This window comes from Mytilus galloprovincialis, chromosome 4, assembly GCF_965363235.1.
Source record: "Mytilus galloprovincialis chromosome 4, xbMytGall1.hap1.1, whole genome shotgun sequence".
Classification (NCBI taxonomy): domain Eukaryota; kingdom Metazoa; phylum Mollusca; class Bivalvia; order Mytilida; family Mytilidae; genus Mytilus; species Mytilus galloprovincialis.
The window spans coordinates 96,593,578-96,620,904 of NC_134841.1; the positions used below are offsets into that span (position 1 = coordinate 96,593,578).

The 27,327-nt window shown below is 31.9% G+C and overlaps 2 protein-coding genes across 9 annotated transcripts; one reads left to right on the plus strand and one right to left on the minus strand.

Annotated features, from left to right (window-relative positions):
• Positions 1–1,029: 1,029 nt before the first annotated feature.
• Positions 1,030–13,214, minus strand: LOC143073522 (coiled-coil domain-containing protein 124-A-like). 4 transcript variants are annotated; one of them, XM_076249144.1, is made up of 6 exons: positions 13,138–13,211; positions 10,741–10,868; positions 9,355–9,548; positions 8,356–8,524; positions 7,347–7,464; positions 1,030–6,866 (listed from the first exon to the last, which is right to left on the minus strand). In XM_076249144.1, exons 3-6 carry the CDS (start codon positions 9,511–9,513, stop codon positions 6,674–6,676), a joined length of 639 nt encoding a protein of 212 aa, XP_076105259.1. In that variant the 5' UTR covers positions 9,514–9,548; positions 10,741–10,868; positions 13,138–13,211; the 3' UTR covers positions 1,030–6,673. The 4 variants fall into 4 exon arrangements, with proteins under 4 accessions (XP_076105259.1, XP_076105260.1, XP_076105258.1 ...); XM_076249145.1 differs by lacking the exon at positions 10,741–10,868 and having other exon boundaries at positions 13,138–13,214; XM_076249143.1 differs by lacking the exons at positions 10,741–10,868; positions 13,138–13,211 and adding an exon at positions 10,932–11,024.
• Positions 11,183–26,608, plus strand: LOC143073520 (nicotinamide riboside kinase 1-like). 5 transcript variants are annotated; one of them, XM_076249138.1, is made up of 8 exons: positions 11,183–11,473; positions 15,773–15,824; positions 16,980–17,070; positions 20,929–20,986; positions 22,982–23,108; positions 23,517–23,588; positions 24,900–25,003; positions 26,292–26,608. In XM_076249138.1, exons 1-8 carry the CDS (start codon positions 11,221–11,223, stop codon positions 26,372–26,374), a joined length of 840 nt encoding a protein of 279 aa, XP_076105253.1. In that variant the 5' UTR covers positions 11,183–11,220; the 3' UTR covers positions 26,375–26,608. The 5 variants fall into 5 exon arrangements, with proteins under 5 accessions (XP_076105253.1, XP_076105255.1, XP_076105256.1 ...); XM_076249140.1 differs by having other exon boundaries at positions 11,339–11,473; positions 16,949–17,070; XM_076249141.1 differs by having other exon boundaries at positions 11,355–11,492; positions 16,949–17,070.
• The last annotated feature ends 719 nt before the right edge of the window (positions 26,609–27,327 follow it).

Genomic DNA, 27,327 nt, shown 5'->3' on the forward strand with positions numbered 1-27,327 from the left:
TGTTAAATTAATTACCACGACGACAATTTTTAAATGAAACATAATTATTTAATAATTTAAATACATATTTATATCAAATCAAAATTTTTAAAAAAAAGTCCGGTTAACCGGTTAGCGTTTTTGGTATTCGGTCGTTGACAACACTAGTATTTTTGTCTGCTACCTGCATAGGTGACAATAAATTGTTCTGCTGAGCGCAGCCTGATACGACCACACAGGTTGAACCCTGAACAGTTGTGGCAAATTTGGACACAATATTCAAGCTTGATTCTGTCTGAATTTGGATTATGATCAAATTTTGGACAAAGTACAGGTTTCTGACACAAAATAAATTTCAAGATCTTACAAATCTATTGCACAATACTGTGCAATTAAAGATTCTTCTTGAAAGTTTAAAAAAAATTGAACCCCTTAAAAAAATTGGAACCCCCCTCCCCCCCAAACCTTTTGAAACCCCCTTTGGAGCAATTACCACCACACTCAAACCCAGCCTTTCCTTTGTAGTATGGAACCTTGTAGTACGGTTTTAGAGAGATCCATAATCTTATAAGGAGTTATTGTTTGGAAACTATAAAAATGCTTGTTTTTGGTCCCTATTTCCCGCATATAATGAGCAATTACCCCCCAAACTCAATCCCAGCCTTCATTTTGTGATATTGAACCTTGTGGTACAATGTCAGAGAGATCACTTACACACAAGTTATTGTCCAGATACTACAAAAATGCTAGTTTTTGACCCCTTATTATACGACCGCAACAAAATTTGCGCTCGTATATTGGTATCACGGGGGTCTCATTGTAATATGTTCTTGTGAGTTCAACTCAGTTCACCAATGAGTTTTAGAGGCAATAATAAACATGATTAACATGTGCAAGTTTAAAAGACTCATGCAGAACCGCATACTGATTGATGTGCAACAGCTGCAAATTGGTACCAATAACTCATACTGGACCTAAACCAAGTGAGTTGGAAGATCATATATTGTTATGTACCATTCTAAGTAACAAATCAGACTTTTAACTACAAAGTAGACAAGTGTAATTTATTCAGTCATACATTATCTTAACACTTATACACAATAATAGCACTTAAAATAGTAAACATAACATCTTTCTATACACTGATCAAGCTTGTTACAACTTGAAAATATCCTCATCAAAATGAGTTACTATGTATCAATATGTGATAAATATGATATGTATTTGATAGCAGTATATTGGCATGATAATTTATAAAAACAAGGCAATCATAACTTTAATGACAATAAGATTACTATTTTGTCCATCAATGTTTTCCATGTCTTGACAACGCCTATTGTTGTATGAAGTCAGAGAGTAAAATAACCATGTTTTTTTCACATGTCAAATTAATGGTTTTTATCTAACTGGGAAATCAATGTAATATTCATTGCAACATATATAATAAATTAAAATTAAAAAGATCAATTTCAAACAAAGCAGGCAGCCGTTCTTTATTCACCAAGAGCAAAGGATGTGTAGCTTTATTTTCATTTAAAATTATTAATGTTAATTAAAGAAGGGTCAGAGATTCAAAATGCATAAGTCAAGACACATAAAATCAGATAGTAATTTAATTTAGAACCAGGTGCTCCGCAGGGCGCAGCTTTATACGACCGCAGAGGTCGAACCCTGAACAGTTGGGGCAAGTATGGACAAAACATTCAAGCGTGATACAGCTCTGAATTTGGATTGTGATCAAATTTTTGACATTACATGGTTTTTTTTACACAAAACAAATGTCAAGATTTTACAAATCAATTAAAGATTTCTTCTTCAAACTTATTTCAATCTAAAATTAAATAGTTGACACAGCATAGGTTTCTGACACAGAATGATGTGGTCTAATGAACTTAAAAAATTTTTTTTTGCCTTTGAGCAATTCACTATGCTGTTGAATATTAATCCTCTCAAAAAAATGTTTGAAGAAATTTTCTTTTTATTTATGAAATCTGAAATGAGAAAAATTTAACCCCCCCCCCCCCATTTTTTTTCTTCACATCCCCGTTTCCCTTTTTCCAAAACTGATATCAATTCAAATTTCTAATGGAGTTTGCAACAATAACTACTCTTTTAAATACGTCATAAAATATTAAAATGTAAAATAAAGTGCTTGTTATCACTGAATGGTAAAGATTGGTTGGTAGTAAAAGTGAATATACATTGTTTATTGTATAAAAAAATAAAAAGAACTTCATCAGCAACATTTTATATTGGCAAATTTCCAATGAAGTTATTTACATAAAGTTATTGGCAAATAAAAATAGAAAATGACATCATAGTCATGTCTGGCAAATGTCCAACATACATTATCTAAAAACATTTTAGATAAGATAAGGAAAAAAAGCTTCATCAGCAACATTTTATATTGGCAAATTTCCAATGAAGTTATTTACATAAAGTTATTGGCAAATAAAAATAGAAAATGACATCATAGTCATGTCTGGCAAATTTCCAACATATATTATCAACTACTATTCTATACAAAGAAAGATAACTCCAATTGAAAATTAATTGCTATTGCACAATATTGTGCAATTAGATATTTCTTGCTATTGTGCAATACTGTGCAATTGAAAATTTCTTGCTATTGCACAATACTTGATATGGAATCCTGATTTGGACCAACTTGAAAACTGGGCCCATAATCAAAAATCAAAGTACATATTTAGATAAAGCATATCAAATAAGCCCAAGAATTTAATTTTTGTTAAAATCAAACTTAGTTTAATTTTGGACCCTTTGGACCTTAATGTAGACCAATTTGAAAACTGGACCAAAAATTAAGAATCTACATACACAGTTAGATTTGGCATATCAAAGAACCCATTTATTCAATTTTTGATGAAATCAAACAAAGTTTAATTTTGGACCCCCATTTGGACCAACTTGAAAACTAGGCCAATAATTAAAAATCTAAGTACATTTTTAAATTCAGCATATCAAAGAACCCCAAGGATTCAATTTTTGTTAAAATCAAACTTTAAGTTTAATTTTGGACCCTTTGGACCTTAATGTAGACCAATTTGAAAACGGGACCAAAAATTAAGAATCTACATACATAGTTAGATTCGGCATATCAAAGAACCCCAATTATTCAATTTTTGATGAAATCACACAAAGTTCAATTTTGGACCCTTTGGGCCCCTTATTCCTAAACTGTTAGGACCAAAACTCCCAAAATCAAACATAACCTTCCTTTTATGGTCATAAACCTTGTATTTAAATTTCATAGATTTCTATTTACTTATACTAAAGTTATGGTGCAAAAACCAAAAATAATGCTTATTTGGGCCCCTTTTTGGCCCCCAATTCATAAACTGTTGTGACCTCAACTCCAAAAATCAATCCCAACCTTCCTTTTGTGGTCATAAACCTTGTGTTAAAATTTCATTGATTTCTATTTACTTATACTAAAGTTATTGTGCGAAAACCAAGAATAATGCTTATTTGGGCCCTTTTTTGGCCCTTAATTCCTAAACTGTTTGAACCAAAAATCCCAAAATCAATCCCAACCTTCCTTTTGTGGTCATAAACCTTGTGTTAAAATTTCATTGATTTCTATTCACTTTTACTAAAGTTAGAGTGCGAAAACTAAAAGTATTCGGACGACGACGACGCCGACGACGACGCCAACGTGATAGCAATATACGACGAAAAATTTTTCAAATTTTGCGGTCGTATAAAAACATTGTAACTTATATAGTAGGGATATATTATATGATTGCCAATATGACAACTATCCACCAGAGACCAATTTACTCACACTGTAAGCAACTTTAGGTAACTGTGCAACCTTCAACAATGATTATATGCATCATATTCTAAGATCAGAATAAAATTATGTTATCTTCATCATACAAAGAAAAAACATTTTAAGGATGTATTCTTCTGACTTTTCAGTCTCATTCAGTCTCATTGAAATCTTGTTCTTGAATTTTTTCCAAAACATGTGATACAAGTGGAAAATATCAATGTATTTTAAAAACATTATAATCAAACATAATTCTGTGAAAAAATTGTGTATTTACAATGAATTGTTTTTGAGTAATCTAGTTTTTAAATTTTACGACCAATCAAGTCAGTATTTTTAGCCAAAATTTTGGGAAAATGGGTAAGCGATACAAAAAATGATTTTACCAGAATCTTGTACATCCCATGTCATTTTGTTCTTTTCAAATTTCTTAGATATGTATTTTTTCAATCATTTATAACAAAAAAGTTGAAATAAAATTCATTTTGTTCTTAACTGAGAAAAATCACCAAAAATACAAAATTGACAGCATGGTAAATTTGACACAAAAAAGAGTCAAAATATGATAAAACTTTATATTAAACCTACCTATAGTTGTTTTTGGTCAAATGTATTCAGATTGGCCCACTTCAAAAAAAGAAAGTATGAAAAAAAGTTTAATTGTGGAACTGTGATTTTTTTCAAGATAATAGCCCAAAAAAAGGGGAAAATCGATGAAAAAGGGGAAAATCATCAAAATTGGGCATTTTTAAAGGGCTGTAGTAAAAAAAAGAAGTGCACCACCATATGATTTTTTCTTCACCAATTATTTTGTTAGAGTCTTATAAACCCCAAAATCAGGTTAAAAAAAGTTTAATTCTAGAAATATTTGGCTCCTCAGAGGTGTACATCCTTAAAGCAACATACCCTGGGTACATGATATCAAACTTTAGGATTTGAATTTTGTAGATGCAAGATCCAAATATTACATATCATCAGCAATGATAATATTTATGATCCAGATGTAAAGGAGTAAGTTCGGTAAGGCCCATATTTGGCCCTGATTTTAAAGTTCAATATAACAAGACAAAAAATGTTATTATAAGTTGACTTCAAGACATGTGAAAAAGTTAAATTGACCTATTTTTGTCAAAGTTTAATTCTAATAAGTTAAATTTTACATCCCAAAAAGGTAAGGATAGGAGATTTTGGTGAAATTTGGTAAAATCAGTTGGATTTCAACCAAATTTAGGACCAGGAAACATAGAGAGCAGGCGTTGACAAGCTAAATATTCAAATAAGACATGTGAAATGTCTTCACAAACATTAGTTTAAAAGATCTTTGTTGTCGACATATGCGCTCTATGTTTCCTGTTCAATAATCAATGGAAATCTACCCATTTTCATTAATTTTTACGTGGATAATCAATATGAGTACAACTTGTGACGTCATAATAATATGCAGGAACACAAATTTTCAACAAAGTGGCTTATTTCCTATTTAGTCACTGTATTAGCTATAATTTATTGTGATATTGGTCAATAAATCCTATTTTGAAATTTACGCTAAAAAAGGGGGCCATTTTAGGACCTTATTGAACCTACTCCTTTATAAAATTTGCCAAATGTAACTGATAAGCACTACCAAATATGACTTAACAAAAAGTATAACAAAAAATACTGAACTCAAAGGTAAATGCAAAATGGAGGAATCCCATTAAAAGTGACAAAATCAAATGTTGTCAATGAATGGAACAAGTGATGTTTAAGATCATTGTATACACTCATCATAAACAGTCAGGTGCATTACTTAAACAAGTAACTTTTAAAATTACCTATATAAGTAATGTTGAAAACGAGGCTATTTTAAAAATTACTTATATAAGTAACTTTTCTAAATATTATTTTTATAGGTGACCAATTATACAAATTTTACTAGTTTTAACAAATTTTTACAGTCATCTGGTTATTTTTCCCATGAAATATAAAATCTAATCCTTCTGAAACACTAATTGCTTTTTTGACGCACTTATCTTTGATATCGACGCTTCTTGGTCAAAGATTGGTCTCTTCGGACTATTAAAATATCGTTATCCTTCAAAATCTTGAAGGTAGACAGATATACATAGATAGAAACTTATGAATTAATTAAGACTTAAAGTTATTTATAATTTGTAACCCAAAACAATTACATATGTTCCTTAAATAAGTGTTATTACTAATTCTTTCAAAGATGTACAAAATAACTTATCCAAGTAACACTTTTGTCATTATTTTTAAAGTAACCCTTTATGTCTATTCTCTTCTCAAATCTTACAAATTCTTAAATTTATGATATAAAATGATGTAAAAATTCATGAAAACTACATTTAGTACCTGCTTATATTGAAATTTAAAATAACTCTATTGAGTAATTTTATATATTTTAAAAACAAAAATTACCTATATAAGTAACTAAAAAAAAGTTACTTGTTTAAGTAACGCCCCTGACTGATAATTAACAATTAATGTGTTCATAACAGTAAAAGACTTTTTACACATACAATGACAGAGGATATCATAATTTATAAACAGTAAAGCAATGAAAATAGTCAGTGTTCTCCCCAGGGCCTTTTAGCATCATGGTAATGTGATGCTATAATCTTAAATGTGATGCTATCTGAAATGTTTTTGTTACAGATTATGTTATGAATGTGATGCTATAATTTTTAGAAACAAGATGGTATTTCAATTTCCACTGTTTACCAGGATGCTAAATTAAATATTTTGGGATAACACTGAATAGTATCCAGACATTTGCAACACATAAATCTTTTAATTGCATGTTCAAGTCCGTCTGAAATTTCATATCCAGGTGGATGGTTTCATGTATAACTTTATGATGGTTCCTTGTAACTAATTCCTCTCTTCCATTATGTAACGCTAAGATTCTGCTGATTGGTTGAGTGGGTTATCAGGTGACTTCATCCAATCTTTCCACAACATATGTTTTAATTGTGATAATTTCATATTTGGGTTCTCCTGTTTTAAGATAGGTATGTTAGTGTCTTCATATTTCTTATAGGCAGCTTTCATTCTTTTCTCTGGATGGTGATCAACTGCAGCTTCTTTTTCACTAAAAGAATTAACAACAATCATATAACTTCCAAACAAAAGCCAATAAGTGTGCTATTGTGTTGCAATGCGGTCCAAAAAATGTTCAAAATGAAATGAAATTATTTAATTTATTATATTATATTTATTATAGTACTCTTTTATCAATTATATGCAGCAACCTTTTAGGTCACAAAAAAATGGGAAAAAATTCCATGATTAAATGAAACTGTTAAAATTTACTTTATCCTATGAAGCATAATAAAGGAGATGTGGTATGATTGCCAATGAGACAACTCTCCACAAGAGACCAAATGACACAGAAATCAGAATGTTTTACTTTTAAAACAAAATAAGTTTCTTTTTTCATAAGAAGTTGTAAAGTTTAAATAAATGACCTTAATTTACATCACAAAATCAGTATTGTATTTTGAACGATTCCAGAGATCAAATTGGACCTTTAAGCAGCATTCTCACTTAGAATTCATTTAATACTACAAACCTTAAAACAGATAAAGCAGCTTCCACACTCCTTGCTTCCCCTTCTAACTGTAGTTTGTTTAGATTTTCCTCCAATGGTTTATCCAAATGGGTTTCTTCTTTCTCTTTCTCTGCTGCAGCTGAAACAACAACATATATGACAAGATTACATGAGAACTAATATAAAACCTTGTTTGCTAAAACCCAGAAATGTATTCAATGGAACGCAAAACAAAAACAGTTTTACTCAACAGGTAAGAAATATCAGTGAAATCTATACAACCATAAATTAAACAATAAAAGATGCATACCCTTTCAGTAACAGTACCTATAAATGAATGATGCTGAAGGGAGAAGGGAAACTCAACCTGACACATGTATAAATCTATCAGTACATATACATACAGTTTTAATTGACATGAAAAATTAATTAAAGCGTTATAAGGAAGTGAATTGAAAATTGAAATCATTTACAAGTAAATGTATGAATGTTTTATATTGCAGTTAAAAGCTATTTATCAATATGGTTATGTTCTGTATAATTTACATGTTAAAGGGAAATGCATATAGTTCCCATAAAAAGCAATTAATTATGCACTGATTTTCGAGTTTGTCTGATACATTGATGATATATTTACCTTTTTTAGTTTGATAGAAGTTTTCAGAAAATCTGGCAAGAATTGTAGGTGTGAGAGCTCTTACAAGAAAGGAAAGAGGAACATATGTCCACATGGACGGGTGCTTTTTGTTGACAAAATATAAAAATTACAAGAAATTTGAACCACACAATTTTATTTACAGGAATAATTTCATTAAAACCATCAAATGACTTAACTTTCTTATTTGCTTGGTATCCCCTTAAATATGTACTTTTAATATAGTATTATTTACATATCCAATCTTAAATATTGACCTTTTACTTACATAAATTCCTGTTATTGCCATGTGTTGCATAGGGCGCAAAGATCATATGTACCTTTTATATAGTTTTATTTGCATATGGATGTCCAATCCTATAAAATGAACATTACCTGCAGCTGCTGTTCTGTCTTTTTCTAACCGTTCAGCAATTTGTGTTCTAGTCATTTTGTCTACTGTAGCTGGCTTTTTTACTTTTATTGATTCCATTTCTTCATCATGAAGTTTCTGTAATTCTTTCTTCTTTTCCAATTGTTCTACTCTTTTCTTCTCTTTGTCTTCCTATCAAAAAATAGATTTAACCATCAGATTTATCTATGTAATCATGATCATGCAGACATAATGAAAATTGCGGTGCTACTTTTACTTGCCAACGTAGTAATGTCAGAAGAAATCTACCTTTCCAAAATATGTGACCACCTACCTACATGTATGCTTACTATTTATTTTTTAAGACATTGATAATTGATTTGCTGCCTCATTGTTTTTTTACCTCCATTTTTATTGTTTAAATATTTTTAAAACATTTCAAAAGATAAAGTTATTCTCACCTATCTTTGTCACTTCCTCATTGCTTTTTACCTCCCTTTATTCAATCCTATCTTTTTATTTTATATTTGTATATCCTTTCATCCTTTCAACTGATAGGGAGATTCCCATCATTCTGAGTTGCCAATTCTTTGCTTTTTCCTTTAATTTTTTCCCAAAATGCTCAATACTTTCATATTATTTCAACATTTTAGGTTAGTCCCACCTCTCTTTCTTGCTGCTTTGGTAATTTTTGCCTCCCCTCTTCTTGTTCATATTTTGAATATCGTTTCAACAGATGAAGTCTAAGTCCCATCTATCTTCATTGCTGAAGCCTTATTGATTTTACCTCCCTTTTTTATTCATATTTTTATTTCATTTCAACAGATGAGGTGAAAGTACCACCTCTTTTTGTTGTTGCCTTATTGATTTTTATCTCCCTTTTTAAAGATTTTTATTCATATTTGTATTCATTTCAACAGTTGAGGTGAAAGTCTCACCTCTCTTTGAGTTTGTTGTTGAAGCCTTATTGATTTTTTATTCATATTTTTATAGCATATCAACAGATGAGTTTTAAGTCCAACCTTTCTTTTTTGCTTATTGGCACAATGTTTATCATCATCTCTCCAATATTCATCTTCTTTTTCTTTTTCTTTTTTAGCATTTTCAGCATCCCTCACTTCTTGCTTTCTTGCTTTTGCCACAGCAGCCTTTGAGTTTTCGCCTTTAAATTTCTTTGGCATTCTTTCAACTAGAAATTTTTAATATTGACAGATATCTGAAAATAATAACTTGCATATACAATGTGTAATTGCTATCTTGATACCTTAGAACAGTGATGGTATGTAAGCTAGTGTATGAATAATCTAGCACCATAATATTTATCTGAACTACAATGTATTTTACGGTTGTTCAGTTGTTAATAAATACCCATTAAGACCTTCCCAGAATAATATATAATTGTTAAAAGACATGAAACTACTTGGGGTAAAAGAACATTTATGTATTCTGGAACCTTGTTGTGGATTTCCTTGCCTTTCACTTTGAAATAAAGTAAAAGTATAAATGTTTATATATATTAACAACCAAATGTCCAGCTTAATTATCTCTTCAAGGAGAAGAGAACTTTTTGTAGTTTTAATGTAACAATTTTACTATAAATATACTTCTTAATTAAGATTGATTGATTGATTGTTGCTTAACGTCCAGTGGTCTTCTTAATTAAGTAAATGGTATTTGTTCACCTGTACTCTTTTATGCAGTGTATTAGGTTTTTGCTTCATTACATGTACACTTTTGTAATATTTTTTTTAAATTGTGTATTCTTATATGTAGATTAAAAGGCCAGAGGGTGGATTAACTGTTTTGTTAACTGTGTTTACTATTTAATACCGTCTGAAAATAATGAATTTATTATTATTATTAGTTGACCAGACAAATCATGTACTCTGTACGTGTGCTTAATAATACTAAACAATGATTTAAGTTCAACTACACATCATTTTGGGGAAATTTAAAGAAAACCAAAGTCCTGACAAAATGTACACCTTCAGTTTATATTTACTAACACCTTACATGATTAATGTACATTAAGATAACCATTTTTGCTATAAAAAAAAATATAATAACTAAAGGAACTACATTTTGTAGCTGAACAGACCATTTACCCTATATCATGTATATGGGATAGAATGACGGATGCATATTATTTTTCTTCATTAAGAAAAGACTATTCATACATGTCATATGTTTGTATATAAGAATATAAACAATATTTTATTTCCAATTAAATGACCCTATAAAGAGCTTTTATCACATCACATACAAATATATTATATATTTAAATGTACCTTTCATTTTTTTTTATTCATGAAATTAATGAATACAGATATTAACAAAATTTACTTAAATTGGACAAAAAAACTTTAATAGTCCTAGCTAATGTATAGCCGGTACAATTCATCACAGACCTGGTTATTCGCCGAAACAACTCAAAAGCATGAGATCTGGAAGTGAAACTAGAATGACAGGCAGATTCCATATTAAGTCACAGTTTTACAATAGTTAAATCTCTGTGTCATCTTCATTTGTGTTAGATCTATAATAGATTAATTATACTGTAAATATAATGAATTCTAGTTATGTTATTATGATGTGGTACCTTGTTTTCAACGTTTATATCAGTTGTAAGTGCAAGGAATCTGGCTCAGCTGAATCAGGCCTAAATTTTGGTTATTGACAGTTGTTGTGCAATTTGTTAAAGAAAAAGAATTTAATATTAAGTTTTTGTTTTGATTATTTCTAGGGTGAATATAAAATAAAAACATCCATTATTTACTTTTCTTTACATTTATTTTGTTTAATCTTTGTTCATTTAAGATAAATAAGAAATATATATCTTGATGTAAGTTTCGTTTCATTCAATATAAATTTATTCTAGAAAATTAAACATGGACGATGAAAACGAGAAAATAGATAATGGGATTGAATTTAATGAGAATTTGGCCTCAAATGACAATAATAGTTCACATAATTGTGCAGTTGAACGTAAAATAACTCAAACTGACCATCTAAATAAACAATTGCTAAATGCATTCCTTGAAAGATTGAACACGAAGACAGAAAACGTACAGGACAAGGAAGGGGGGACAACTGATGTTGAATGGGTGGAAACAACTGATGAAACAGATGAAATTACCAGTAGTAAGAAGCAAATGTCAGGGTATTCTTTTTCACATCATACCTATTCTGGATATGAGTAGGGTGTTTAACAGTAATCCTAATTCCTTCATCAATTCAGAGCAGGTGTGGATACTGGGTAACCGGTCCAAATAATATGAGGCAGGCATAACCTGTGAATGGGGAAGAAGTCTGTATGATTTTTTGGGATACGATTGCTTTCAAGCAATCTGTAGACTTATACCGGTGGCTCAGAGCATTGCCCTCACGTCAATCGTTTTATTCTAAACATTAAAGAACATCTCAGATTCTTATGATTGTCTTGCTTTAAAAGATAAAAACAAACAAAGGGATTGAATTTCAACAACTTTCCTATAATGTTCTTTTCATAATCTTCATGTTTGATAATTCCCTTGATTTATATGCGTGTTTTAAACAACACGGAAAATCAGAATTAAGCAGTATTTATATTTTGTATTTTTATAAATTTAGAAACACGTCAGAGGGAATTCCCAGTTTTGAAAAAATGCGAGAGTTCTCTGAATTCCGATAAATCTATTTCCGTCATGTTAGAACTGAAGTGGAGTTTTTCTTATATGTTACCGTTATGAAACTGATATTTGAGATTGTACTTCCATAAAGAAACAGAGAACCATCTAGGTCGTTTAATAAACATTTAATATACGTTCTTGCTCCAGGGTTTGTTTTGGAAATTATGCGCATGCGTAAAGTTTTCTTGACTTCAAGGGGTTTTAGATTGAATGGTTGCTGTGGATTCTCCACTCAATTAATTAATTTATAACTCATGGGATCTTTTCTATGTATTTCTGCTATTGAAGGTTATTGTTGTTGCATATTTTTAAATCATATGCATCATTTAAATTAAAATAAATGTTGTCCTCATCGTAGAACACCCCTTCAGACGAAATGGAGTCTTCCATATTATCGTTTCGAGTTGTCTCCCTTCCGGAAGTAACTTCCGTGAATTCTAAATCAAAACAACACGTTGAGTATTAGCTCGTTCTGTCAATAAACGTTGTATTAAAAACGATCGCATTTTAAACCGATAAAGGTGTACGGAAAGGAGTCATGATCACTGACCCAAAGGAAATTAAATATTTAAAGAGTTAGGAATAGGACTCCTCCTAGAATTAATGTAGGAAAATAGGTGATAAGATACGAAGTGAAATACCTTCTCTCAGTCTGAGCACATCGAAGAGAGAAGCGAGAGAAGCTCTACTGTGATAGTCGACTTTGGTATATTTTTACCCCCTTATTGATAGGATTTCAAACTCCTGTGGTCTGAGCACAGGCAATTGTTTCTATCCATTGGAAGACCCACTATCAACGTATATTTACGAGTAAATATATGTTGATAGTGGGTCTTTCAATGGATAGAAACAAGTGCCTGTGAGTCTGAGTCTCAGTGACTGCTGTGGAAAGTAAATTTGGAATTGATAGTACAAAAATAAAACATAGGCCTGATTACATTGTTCATACACTTTTATCCGTGATTGGCTATTTTGTAACTATTTTAAACGTACAGTTGAATTAGTTTTGAAAATAATATTATCCAGCTACATGTATACATGTACATGTGTCAATGAAACAACGGCAATCGTATCCCTCAGAGCAATCTGCTCTTTGATTTTATAAATCAAACATGTTAAAAAGAGAAAGGGAAATACCGTAACGTTTCCGATTTTGGTTCTGTTGTTAGAGATTTAGTTGTGACGTTATGACGTTATATTCAATGTAAACAAAGAACGTAACTCTGATTTTGGTTCTGTTGTTAGGGATTTTAGTTGTGACATCATATTCAATGTAAACAAAGAAATGCTGTCATCAGGTAATGTTTTTTTTTTATAACAAACAATTTTTAAAAATGAATTAGTATTGAGTTCCTTTCTTAGACTGATAAATATACATTTTATTCAAAGTCTCATGCAAACAAGACCGGAAACGGAAGTAGATTTAAGCGCAGATCCGGAAATTCAAAAACGCGACAAAAAAAATTGAACGATTTTGAGTTCATTAGTACAATGAAAATATCGGGAAAATTTTCCCGAGTTTTTTTTTATTGAATTTTCTACTGTTATTGGGGACTTCATCCCCATATTAATTAGGATGTCTTGAAAGGGCACCAAAGGAAAATAAATACATAATAGCCTTTCAAGACACAATAATTTTTTAGACTAGTGTTGATACTGGTAAGTGGCTGCAGATTTAGACATTATTAGGTCCATTCCCTCCCAAAACACATTTGTGCGCCACACATTTGCTTGTTTAGTGGGTCAGACAAGGTTTTACTGTCAATGGCGATCGCTATATAGGTGTTTTATATAGGATAGCGATCGCCATTGACAGTAAAACCTCGTCTGATCCACTTAACAAGCCCCTGTGTCTGGTTCTGTTTGTACTCAAATAATGGTTGAATCCCAGGGTAGAATTAATAGTTGTTTTGAGAATGTTTTTAATTTAACATTATGATGTTAAGATGTATCTTTCAAAATAGTTATATTTTCATGAGAAAAAAAAATTTGTATCATTCATAATATACTGACTGGCTTTAAAAACGCAACACTCATTTTGTAGATTTTTTTTCACAAAATAATGTTTGATCCTCATACAACTACTATTCATGCTCATCATATGTCTTTCCCTTTCGAAAAATAAACATCTCACTTACCTGTGGTTATTGAACATACCAGATTTTTTAGATCGCACGAAATTTCAGAAAGAGAAATTTCGAGCCAATAAAAGATTTTTTCCGGTTTTTTTTCTTTGTGAAACAGTTCGTTCAATCCTTGGACACACTTTAATCATTTAAAAAATGTTGCATCTCCATATTGCCAAAACTCAGGAATTAAAAGCTGAATCAACTCATTAGAATTCTGCAAACAGGAAAACGTGAACGTGCTGCAACACAAAAAATTGACGTCAGAAACTCGTCTTACTGTCCTTCCGACAATGATACCGGTAGACTGGATTTGTTGAAGACCATCAAAGACTAGATCAACATGTAGTGACAATGCAACGTCGATAGAATTTGATTAGACAACGTCATTTGTGAGACAGATCTACGGCCGCAACGTCAACTGCTAACCAAATTGATGAATGAAATTTTGCACAGATTTATGCCATAAATGTTTCCCATTAACTGAACTGGCAAAGAATCGACTGCCGAAAAACATTTAGAGCCTTAAAGTTTAAACCGCATAATTGACAAAACACATTGTAATGGGTGGAACAACGGCAAAATCAGAAGGTGCAAACAGAAACAAAAACATGCCGAACAGAAATGGCTGACCTTTCTGACAATCATGTTGGCGTTTGTTACAGGCAGTCATTGCTTTTGACGGTGACACGTTCATTGGTAAGGGGAAAACCAGGGTTTCAGTGTATACCACAATATTTGAACATCGAAAATGACGTAATCAATTCAACTTTCGAACTGCATTTTTTTTTCAAAATTTAAGTAATGACAGAACTTTCTATTCATAAGTTTGATTACAGAAAAATGCATAATTAAAAATGAAAATTGAAAAGAATAATCTAGTGTTGCGTTTCTAAAGCCGGTCAGTATAATTCATTCATAATAACATGAACAAACAAGTCAAGGTTTGTTTATAAAGTCTGTTTCAACTCATCCATTTTCAAGTTGATGTCTGTGTGAATGATTGACCAAAGTCTGTTTTCAGAGACAAAAAAAACTTGAAATTAAAATGTTGTTGTTTTGATGGACAAAGCTTCAATTAACATGATTAATATTGTCTTTGTATGTAAATCATAATATAACATACTGTGATACATGTATCTTGTTAAAGAATTAAGAACAAATTAGCACTCAGGTAATCCCACATTCAAAAACATATCAAGGATGAGATTTTGACGAATCATAAGACCTTCATAGCTTCAATGAACAATGGTGAACACAACATTGAACAGCAAATCTTATCTATTGGAAGAAAGTTATATATATTACCAGCTAACTCACCATGAATTGGACTAACCGTGACTTTTATATAAATTAATAAATGAATGTGGTATGATTGCAAATGAGAAACTAATTTACTTTCCACCAAAGTTCAGAAGAAGTGAATGTATTACCATCCCATACACCTGAAGCAGATAATAATTAAAAAGAAGATATCAATATTTGTCTTTCAAGATCTGTAAACTGTAAGGAGTGTCCTTTGGGATAAATAATTATTACATCTGGTGTCTTTTATACTGAGAACAAATGATATGTAATCATGTACATTTTGTATTTCTCTTTTAATCTCTCATTATAAAGACTATAGATTAGACTTGTTTTTGCAGGTCTTAAAAACGGAATAAAGCTGAAAAATGTTTTTATTATTGGCATCTCAGGGTAAGTTGAACAAGTTTTATAAATTGTATGAAAAAATAGACATACACATATTAAATTGGGTAAAAATAATGAGGGAAGTAAGCCAAAAACACAAATTAAGATTGTAAATATACATGTATATGAAAAGAAGATTTGGTATGATTGCCAATGAGACAACTCTCCACAAGAGACCAAAATGACACAGAAATTAACAACTATAGGTCACTGTACAGCTTTCAACAATGAGTATTGAGTAAAGCCCATACCTCATAGTCAGCTATAAAAGGCCCTGAAATGACAATGTAAAACAATTCAATCGAGAAAACTAACCCTCCCCTAACCTGAGACAGTGGTATAACAGTACAACATAAAAACGAACTATAAAAATCAGTTGAAAAAGGCTTAACTCATCAGATGGACCAAAATACAAGTGGACGTGGCCGGGTACTTGTACATCCCAACAACAAAAAGTCACTAGGAACAGATCTAAGTGTACTTGCAGTTAACTGGCAGCTAGTTCAAAGCCACTAACAACTAATAAAAAAATCATGTATCTAAGACTAAATTATCAATCTGTACACACCCAACATCCAATGGATTTAGTGTAAAGATGTCAGAAACCGTAAGAGAAAAACATGACCTTGTGCAAACTCTTTTCAAAAAACATGTTGGCTTGCAAGCCTACAAATATGTCTTCCTTAGAACTTATTTGAATTTCTATGGCTTGTTATGCCTCTTTCAGGCAAATTTTACTGACAGAACAACATTTTCACTGGTCTGGGCTTTCAGACTTGTGGTTCGTTATGAAGACTGTTACTAAAATAATATTCAAAATGATTTAAGATTACAATATTCTGTTTGTTATTGTTTGGTTTAATGATAAGTGTGGGCATAATCAGTGTCACATGGACACGTTCTCCGTTAATATTTTATAGGCTAGCTGCATTCAGATAAGCAAATTGTGGAATAATATTGTAACAATATACATGATATATGCTTATTGTATACATGCAGATTTCATTAAATTTAAATATTTGATAACTATGTATGGTAATTTGTAACATTTTCCTAATGAGTATCTCTAAAATGTAAACTAAGTTTATTTTTCCTTTGAAATCTGCTATTCATGTAGATGTATGTTTCAGACCATCTAACAGTGTTAATTGTATGTTTCAGACCATCTAACAGTGGAAAGACTTCATTAACATCCTGTTTAAAGAAATCACTGCCAGGTTCAGCTCATATATGTCAAGACGACTATTTCCATGTAAGAATCATAGTACTAACATGAGAATAAAACATAAATTTATTGTACCCCTGATTTAAAGGAGAGTAGGTATACTGGTTTATATACATGTATCCAACCATCCTTTCTTTTTTCTGGCAGCTGCAGTCTATTCATCTGCCATGAAATACTTGTCATAGTTATCCCAGGAACGACAAATTAGAGCTATTGGAAATTTTGAAACAAGCTTTTTGTGTACATGCTACATTTGTATGTACCTTGTGATATGTTATCACATACATCCAGGGATCTCCATGGCCTGTTTAAAGATGGCGCCCCGCCATCGTTCAAATGTCTTGCGCCATCATCAAATGACTCGCGCCATTGTTAAATTGTCATGCGCCATCGTTAAATTGTCTTCCGCCATCGTTCAAAACTTCATCAATTTTTGTAGCCGGACGCCATTTTTTTATCAATTATAATCAAATGCATGTAATTGCATAACCCTTAGGCTTTTTATGTTATAATCAATACAGTTCTAAAGCCTGAGGGATGTCCGGATTAAGATCACTAATCACTTGTACCTGAGCTTGTACAGGTAGATCAACAAACCAGACAGGAGAATACTATCTGAGGATAGACGATCCATTTGTTGAATTAATCAACTAAGTTTCAGCAAATGATTATGATAATTTAGATTAAATAAATAAATTAATAATCCAGTTACAAAGAAAACAGTTTTAATAACAAGTCGAACACCTGCTTTATTTTGACTTACGCAGTCAGCATCCTCCTTTTTTAAGAAGTACAAAATAAGACGCAAAACAGTAAATATTATTTCATTGCAAATAACTCGAGTACTGCTGTAACGATAATTTAGAATTACTTTAAAAGTTTAAAAGTAAAAACTTAAATATTTCCTGTAAAGAAATATCGTATCGTAATTCCGAATTCCTTTCGTATATAACAATCAAATTGATACATCTGTGTTTCCGGTTTCTATTCAGACTCGAAAGACTGTAAGATGCATTTTGCACAGCATCAATTTGCCAGATAAAGTCATTAAAAACCTTTTCCTTTGTCAACGTTTGCTTTACAAATCTCTTTAACCTTTTACTAACCCGTACGAATCGTTTTGTTGTTGCTGCAAATCAGCCATACTGGTAATGGGTTCTGAATTTGTCAGAGTCCATGAAAAATAAGCTCCACATCATATGATTTTTAACCCCCATAATAATTACCAAAAATACAAGAAATCTACATGGGGACCTTCATGACAGCTTTTGGTCATTCTCGACTAAGGGGGGACCATGAAGACTTGGCATTTGAATGGTTAAAAACGGCAATAAATGAAAATATTGATACTTCTAATTCTATAATAAAAACTGAATAAATATAATTAAAATAAGCAATGAATTAGCATGTTCACCATTCCTTGTATGGAGGGATAAAATACTTCCGATCAAGCTACACTGTACAGTGTAGACACGGTTTGTAATGGTGAAAGTTCTTCCATCGTTCAATTTTCATCCATGGAGATCCCTGTACATCACTTATCCACTGATACATGTATCTATAACAAGGGTATCATTTGATTGTAATAGCACACAGTTCCTGGTTATACATGTATCTATAACAAGGGTATCATTTGATTGTAATAACACACAGTTCCTGGTTATACATGTATCTATAACAAGCGTATCATTTGATTGTAATAGCACACAGTTCCTGGTTATACATGTATCTATAACAAGGGTATCATTTGTTTGTAATAGCACAGTTCCTGGTTATACATGTATCTATAACAAGGGTATCATTTGATTGTAATAGCACACTGTTTCTGGTTATACATGTACAATGTATCTATCACAAGGGTATCATTTGATTGTAATAGCACACAGTTTCTGGTTATACATGTATCTATAACAAGGGTATCATTTGATTGTAATAGCACACAGTTCCTGGTTATACATGTATCTATAACAAGGGTATCATTTGTTTGTAATAGCACAGTTCCTGGTTATACATGTATCTATAACAAGGGTATCATTTGATTGTAATAGCACACTGTTTCTGGTTATACATGTACAATGTATCTATAACAAGGGTATCATTTGATTGTAATAGCACACAGTTTCTGGTGATACATGTATCTATAACAAGGGTATCATTTGATTGTAATAGCATACTGTTCCTGGTTATACATGTATCTATAACAAGGGTATCATTTGATTGTAATAACACACTGTTTCTGGTTATACTGTAAATTCTGAAATTATTGCGAGGTTTTTATTATTGCGAATAATGCGACAGAGTTGTAAACGCAATAATTAAAACTCGCATTTTGTAATATCTTAACTGAATTAAGCATGACTTTTCTCAAAATCGTAATAATTAAAATCGCATTTAATTTAAAATGACAAAATCGCAATAATAAATGAACGCAATAATTTCTGAATTTACAGTACATGTATCTATGACAAGGGTTTCATTTGATTGTAATAGCACACAGTTCCTGGTTATACATGTATCTATGACAAGGGTTTCATTTGATTGTAATAGCACACAGTTCCTGGTTATACATGTATCTATGACAAGGGTATCATTTGATTGTAATAGCACACTGTTCCTGGCTATACATGTATCTATGACAAGGGTATCGTTTGATTGTAATAGCACAGTTCCTGGTTATACATGTATCTATAACAAGGGTATCATTTGATTGTAATAGCACACTGTTCCTGGTGATACATGTATCTATAACAAGGGTATCATTTGATTGTAATAGCACACTGTTCCGGGTGATACATGTATCTATGACAAGGGTATCATTTGATTGTAATAACACACTGTTCCTGGTTATACATGTATCTATAACAAGGGTATCATTTGATTGTAATAGCACACTGTTCCAGGTTATACATGTATCTATAACAAGGGTATCATTTGATTGTAATAGCACACTATTCCTGGTTATACATGTATCTATAACAAGGGTATCATTTGATTGTAATAGCACACTGTTCCTGGCTATACATGTATCTATAACAAGGGTATCATTTGATTGTAATAGCACACTGTTCCTGGTGATACATGTATCTATGACAAGGGTATCATTTGATTGTAATAACACACTGTTCCTGGTTATACATGTATCTATAACAAGGGTATCATTTGATTGTAATAGCACACTGTTCCTGGCTAAACATGTATCTATAACAAGGGTATCATTTGATTGTAATAGCACACTATTCCTGGTTATACATGTATCTATAACAAGGGTATCATTTGATTGTAATAGCATACTGTTCCTGGCTATACATGTATCTATAACAAGGGTATCATTTGATTGTAATAGCATACTGTTCCTGGCTATACATGTATCTATAACAAGGGTATCATTTGATTGTAATAGCACACTGTTCCAGGTTATACATGTATCTATAACAAGGGTACCATTTGATTGTAATAGCACACTGTTCCAGGTTATACATGTATCTATAACAAGGGTATCATTTGATTGTAATAGCACAATGTTCCTAGTTATACATAAATATATGCAAGTATAATCTGTAGATGGAGTATGAGGGACATTTAAGGATAGACATATTGACTGTGGGGTTGGTATTTCAACCTGTTGATCGTTTCTTAGACATGACTTTCTTGGATATAGAAAATAATTCTTCCAAAAATAATTTGTATTATGGTTCAGAGATTAATGCAATTATTAACAAACACATGCAAATTGTAGGAAAAGCATACCAAACAAATATATACTGCCAAAGAATATTTAAGGGAGAGATGACATGATATATACCAGTGTTAAAATATTTCAAGGACAAAATGACCAATAAAACTTAAAATTTGTACTACCTAATGGTCAGTTTCTTTTTGTTTTAGCCTCCAGGTGATAAACGTTTAACTTGGATACCAGAGGTCCAACACCATAATTGGGAAGGTAAGTAATTTAATAAGTATTCATGATTGATACCACAGTTGAAAGCTTGCCTTCATATTAAGAGGTGACTGGAGGTATGTGATAGTGTGAGAGATATTTAGAGGTGACTGTGACTGGAGGTATGTGATAGTGTGAGAGATATTTAGAGGTGACTGTAGGTATGTGATAGTGTGAGAGATATTTAGAGGTGACTGGAGGTGTGTGAGAGAGATTTAGAGGTGACTGGAGGTATGTGATAGTGTGAGAGATTTTTAGAGGTGACTGGAGGTATGTGATAGTGTGAGAGATATTTAGAGGTGACTGGAGGTATGTGATAGTGTGAGAGATATTTAGAGGTAACTGGAGGTATGTGATAGTGTGAGAGATATTTAGAGGTGGCTGGACATATGTGATAGTGTGAGAGATATTTAGAGGTGACTGGAGGTATGTGATAGTGTGAGAGATATTTAGAGGTGACTGGAGGTATGTGATAGTGTGAGAGATATTTAGAGGTGACTGGACGTATGTGATAGTGTGAGAGATATTTAGAGGTGACTGGAGGTATGTGATAGTGTGAGAGATATTTAGAGGTGACTGGAGGTATGTGAAAGTGTGAGAGATATGTAGAGGTGACTGGAGGTATGTGATAGTGAGAGATATTTAGAGGTGACTGGAGGTATGTGATAGTGTGAGAGATATTTAGAGGTAACTGGAGGTATGTGATAGTGTGAGAGATATTTAGAGGTACCTGGAGGTATGTGATAGTGTGAGAGATATTTAGAGGTGACTGGAGGTATGAGATAGTGTGAGAGGTATTTAGAGGTGACTGGAGGTATGTGATAGTGTGAGAGATATTTAGAGGTAACTGGAGGTATGTGATAGTGTGAGAGATATTTAGGGGTGACTGGAGGTATGTGAAAGTGTGAGAGATATGTAGAGGTGACTGGAGGTATGTGATAGTGTGAGAGATATTTAGAGGTGACTGGAGGTATGTGATAGTGTGAGAGATATTTAGAGGTGACTGGAGGTATGTGATAGTGTGAGAGGTATTTAGAGGTGACTGGAGGTATGTGATAGTGTGAGAGCAGCCAAATAACACAAATAAATCCATCTAATGTTACCTACGACCACAGTGTACTCTTTCCATCTAATGTTACCTACGACCACAGTGTACTCTTTCCATCTAATGTTACCTACGACCACAGTGTACTCTTTCCATCTAATGTTACCTACGACCACAGTGTACTCTTTCCATCTAATGTTACCTACCACCACAGTGTACTCTTTCCATCTAATGTTACCTACCACCACAGTGTACTCTTTCCATCTAATGTTACCTACCACCACAGTGTACTCTTTCCATCTAATGTTACCTACGACCACAGTGTACTCTTTCCATCTAATGTTACCTACGACCACAGTGTACTCTTTCCATCTAATGTTACCTACGACCACAGTGTACTCTTTCCATCTAATGTTACCTACGACCACAGTGTACTCTTTCCATCTAATGTTACCTACGACCACAGTGTACTCTTTCCATCTAATGTTACCTACGACCACAGTGTACTCTTTCCATCTAATGTTACCTACGATCACAGTGTACTCTTTCCATCTAATGTTATCTACGATCACAGTGTACTCTTTCCACAGATGCTAGAGTATGAATAAATACTTCTTTATTTTGTAAGAGATATAAACACAGTGAAAGCAAAGACAAACTTTATATGGTATCCTTGTAGATAATGTTAGCATCTTATAAAATTGCATTTTTTTTTCTATAGTTCAACATCAGTATAACTCTACCTCTAGCATTAAAAGTCTTCTTATTCTAAAACATTCTGGAAAAATATTACTGTTGAGAATAGTCATCCCAGAATCTTTTACATAAAATAAACCCCTAACAAAAAGTTTGATTGTCATGGTACAGTACTTTTATATACCAGGTAATAGTTATCACTGACATAACAAGCTATAAAAAAAAATGAATACATGTACATGTTTCTTTCATTTCAGTGTTTTCTTCATTAGACATGGATTCTATGGTCAGAGATGTAAAAAAAATAAAAGAAATATGGATGGAAGAAGTTCAAGATAAACCCTCTATATTACTGGTAGAAGGTTTTACTATATTTAATTATGGGTAAATATATAATATATTTGGTGAAGTTTAAGATTGATAAACTGTCATCCTTGATGGTAAAGCTCACTTTTTTTTCCAAATAGTTATGATTTTAGATAGTCTTACAGTTCTATGAATGACATAGCATGCCTTTCATTGATAAATTGACAGAGATAATCTGTGTCTGTTTTCTTTTAATAATTAGACATTTTTGAAAGACCAAAAGAATAAATGGAACAATTACTTTAAAAGAAAAAGAATCAAAGGGAAAACGTACAAGTTGTAGACAGTTATTTGATATGTAACATCTGTACTGATGTGAAAACATTTGATAATTCAATCTTTGTTTATATCTAGTTATGGTTAAACAGAATATCTCATACCATAATTGTAATAAGGTTAATTAGTTTTATATTTCTTTTATTTTAGGCCATTAAATGAATTGTTTGATAAAAGATATTTTCTTGTTACATCAAAAGAAACATGTGAACAAAGGAGATTGTAAGTAGTATTTTGTAGTTAAAGCAGGATTGTAATGTTAAAGTAAAAGGATTGCTGTATACAAAATATTGTACTGTTTTCCAAGCATAGAATTAGATTGTAATTAGGCCTAAAATAAAATACTGTTTGTTTCCCCAATCTCGACAGACCCTGCAAAAACAATCTGACTCATAAATTTTATTGTCAAAACTAAGTCAAATATTATTTTATTCATTTCTGATTTTCAGGCTTGCCAGATCGACCGATATTTGTCCAGCAAAAAATTATCTCCCTACCTACCTACCCACACCTAGCTTGGCAGGGTCGGGATTGGGGAAACAAGCAATATATTAATTTAGGCCTTAGTATTGTGTAGTTAAAGCAGGATTGTAATGTAAAAGTAAAAGGATTGTTTTGTACAAAATACTGTACTGTTTTCAATGCATAAAATTAGATTCTACATTGCTGACAGATACAATGAGTGCTAGCTTTGAATAAAAAATGTGTTTTTAATGCCCCCTCTGTAGCATAGAGGGCATTCAGTTTTACCCTTGTGCATATGTTCGTCTACGTTCCAAAATTGCTCTTTGGTTCTTACTTTAGTGTGCCTCAACCAATGTTATGAAAATATTCACAATGCCTATTAGCTCAAAGCACAATCAAGTTTGGATTTTGGTAGCGTCATTTTTAATGTTCTACAGTTATGACCTCTTACAAATGGGAAAATTGCTGAATTTTTCGTTTCTGTTTTCTTACATTAGTTTGCCTCAACAAAATTTTATGAAACTTAAACACAATGCTAATTACCTCCAAACACAAATCAAGTACAAATACTTTATATTGTTATCTTTACTTTTCTTGAGTTATGTCCCTTTACAAAGTTATATGCAATCAAGGGCATCATCTGTGCCCCCTGGACACATTCCTAATTTATTTATATTTACAACCATCCTTTCCACTGGTTTACCAAAATTTGTATTAAGTTAGTAGAAGTTTAATGACTATTCTATGTCAAAAGACACTGATCTCGTTAAATGTTTTTACTCTCTCCAGCAGATTAAATATTCTGTCATTAATCTCTGTGATGTACCATTTAAAGATAGAATAGGAAAATCAATTTTCTAGTTAAAAGCAGGTAATGTCCTCACCTCACTGCCGGCCTCATAGGATCAAAACTTAAAGCCCTTCTTTGCAACATGTTACAGCAGTTTTCCTGTGGACCTACAAGGACATCATTTACCATTATGTTTTCGTTTTTGTTCATATTTAATTGTATCAAGTTGAGCATACATATTTTGTATCTATGAAAATCCTTTTTATTCTTTTTTGCAGAACAAGAGATTATAATCCTCCTGATGTTCCAGGATATTTTGACAAAGTTGTTTGGCCTCATTATATACAGGCTTACAGTGAAATAATGGAAAGAGATGATATAAGTGAGTTAAATAGAAATATTTTCAAAGTTTGAGGGTAAATAGAAATCAGCCTGTCTGTCAATCGGTCCAAAATAACTTCTTTTTTTTTTATTCACTATAACTTATTTTAAATACTTGATCATAATGTGCTAACGTCTTCATGTGAAGGATTTCTGTTTAGTTTATCCAGAATTCTGAATTATGCTCCTTTCTCTATAGAAATTTTGACCCTTTTTAGAACTGTCCTTGTAATTGCAACTCCTCCTACATTGGTTGTAGTATTTAGATGTTCTCTTTCATAGTCATGCCCATTTAAATCAGAAATGTTGCCCCTGTCCTGGACACACCTTGTCATTGCACTACATTTTCTCGTGCAATTACACGAAACTTGTTATACTGTTAGATTCTAATAGAATGGCAATTGCCTTCTAAATAAAATTGAGGTCTGTTTTTTGCATCCAAAGTGGTTAAAGGGGAGATAAAGCAGATTATCATGCTTGTTGTATCATTAATGTACTCTCCTCTGTGTGATGATGATATTTATTTTTTATGGCCTCCGCAACAAAGTTGTCGGTGCCATATAGTTTTACCCTTGTCTGAAATTCCGATTTTTCGTAATTCCGATATTCCTTAATTCCCATATTCCATAATTCCGATATTCCGAAATTCCGTAATTCAGTCATTCTGTCATTCCGCAACAAACCATTATATGGAGTTTTTTTTTTAAACGCCTTCAGATATTGGGCTGATTTTTGGTATGTAAGTTAACCATGATGAGTTACAGATCAAGTTAAAGTTTCGTTCCGCTCCACTAATTTTTGCCGAAATTACAGACTTTGGACTTTGAGAAATTGTTGAAAATCACAGTTATACAGACTTTTTTTCTAAACGCCTTCAGATATTGGGCTGATTTTTGATATGTAAGTTAACTATGATGAGTTACAGATCAAGTATAAGTTTTGTTCCACTTCACTAATTTTTGCTGAAATTACAGGCTTTGGACTATGATAAATTATTGAAAATCATAGTTATACGGATTTTTTTTATACCCCTCCAGATTTTGAGCTGATTTTTGATATGTGAAACTACCACCATGTTTGTGTCCACATGTGTTATTGAAATTGCAGATTTTTCAACTTTTTGGGACGGGGCCATTCGTGTCGCTTTGACACATCTAGTTTTTAAATATAGGCTAATTTATTCAGATCGAAACAACAAATTTTGTTACCCAAATTTGAAACATTGCATTTGAAATGTAAATTATAGCACTTTATCTTTGTTACTGGAAATATTGTCATATCTATTTCAGATTTTATAAAAGAAGACATGAGCAAAGAAGAAATATTTACACAAGTAAAAAATGACATTGACATTTATCTGGAATCCTTATGATGCTGTGACAATTAAGCTATAGTACTGTAGTTGTCCACAAAGTCAATCATGATTCTTAAAAAATAGTGTCAAATCATCTTCTTATTGAAACCAAACTTTGAATACAGATGTTGTACATCAAGGAGAAGCAATGTGATAGTGTATTGTATTTTTATATACATTTACAACATAGGTTGTTTTTTTCATTTATTCATGCACTTAACCATGACTGTATTAAACATTATTATCACTTGATGTTATTCATCATATCTCTCTCTTTTCAAGAGTATTCTGTTCTATTGCCTCCAAACCTTTGAGCCATTTGATCTTAAAATAGCTGTAAATATTTAGCAGCATTGAGAAGTATTGCTGACATAAGGGGAGACCGCAGAGTTATTTCCCTTATTCTACTTTGAATTTGCCAAGAAGAAAAAAGCAACTTACTATTTTTCTCTGATTTGTGTGCCTGTCTGGCCTATCTGATACATTTTAACTCTGACAGTTACATAGTTGAATGTAAAGTAAGATGGTAGGATTGCAAATACGACAACTCTCACAAGAGACCAAATGAGTATAAGTTAACACTCTGAATCACTGTACAACCTTCAAAAATGAGCAAAACCCATACTTATAGTAAGTCATGAAAGACCTAGAAATAATAGATCTTTTAAAACATTTCAAATGAGAAAATTGATAACCTGATATTATGAACAAAATGATAAACAAAAACATGATATAGATCTACGGGGGAAAACTGAAACCCCTGAATTGCAGGCTCATCACTTGGGACAGGAACATACAGAATGAGGCAGGTTTAAAAATGTTTTCTGAATCCCTGCGCACAAATATGATTTTTTCATTAGATTAAAAAATTCTGTCGACTTGTATGTATTTACTTTTCTTTAGGTCCAATTTACAGAAACCCTTATACTATATAGTGTATAATACAATTGATATTTCATCATTTTATCCAC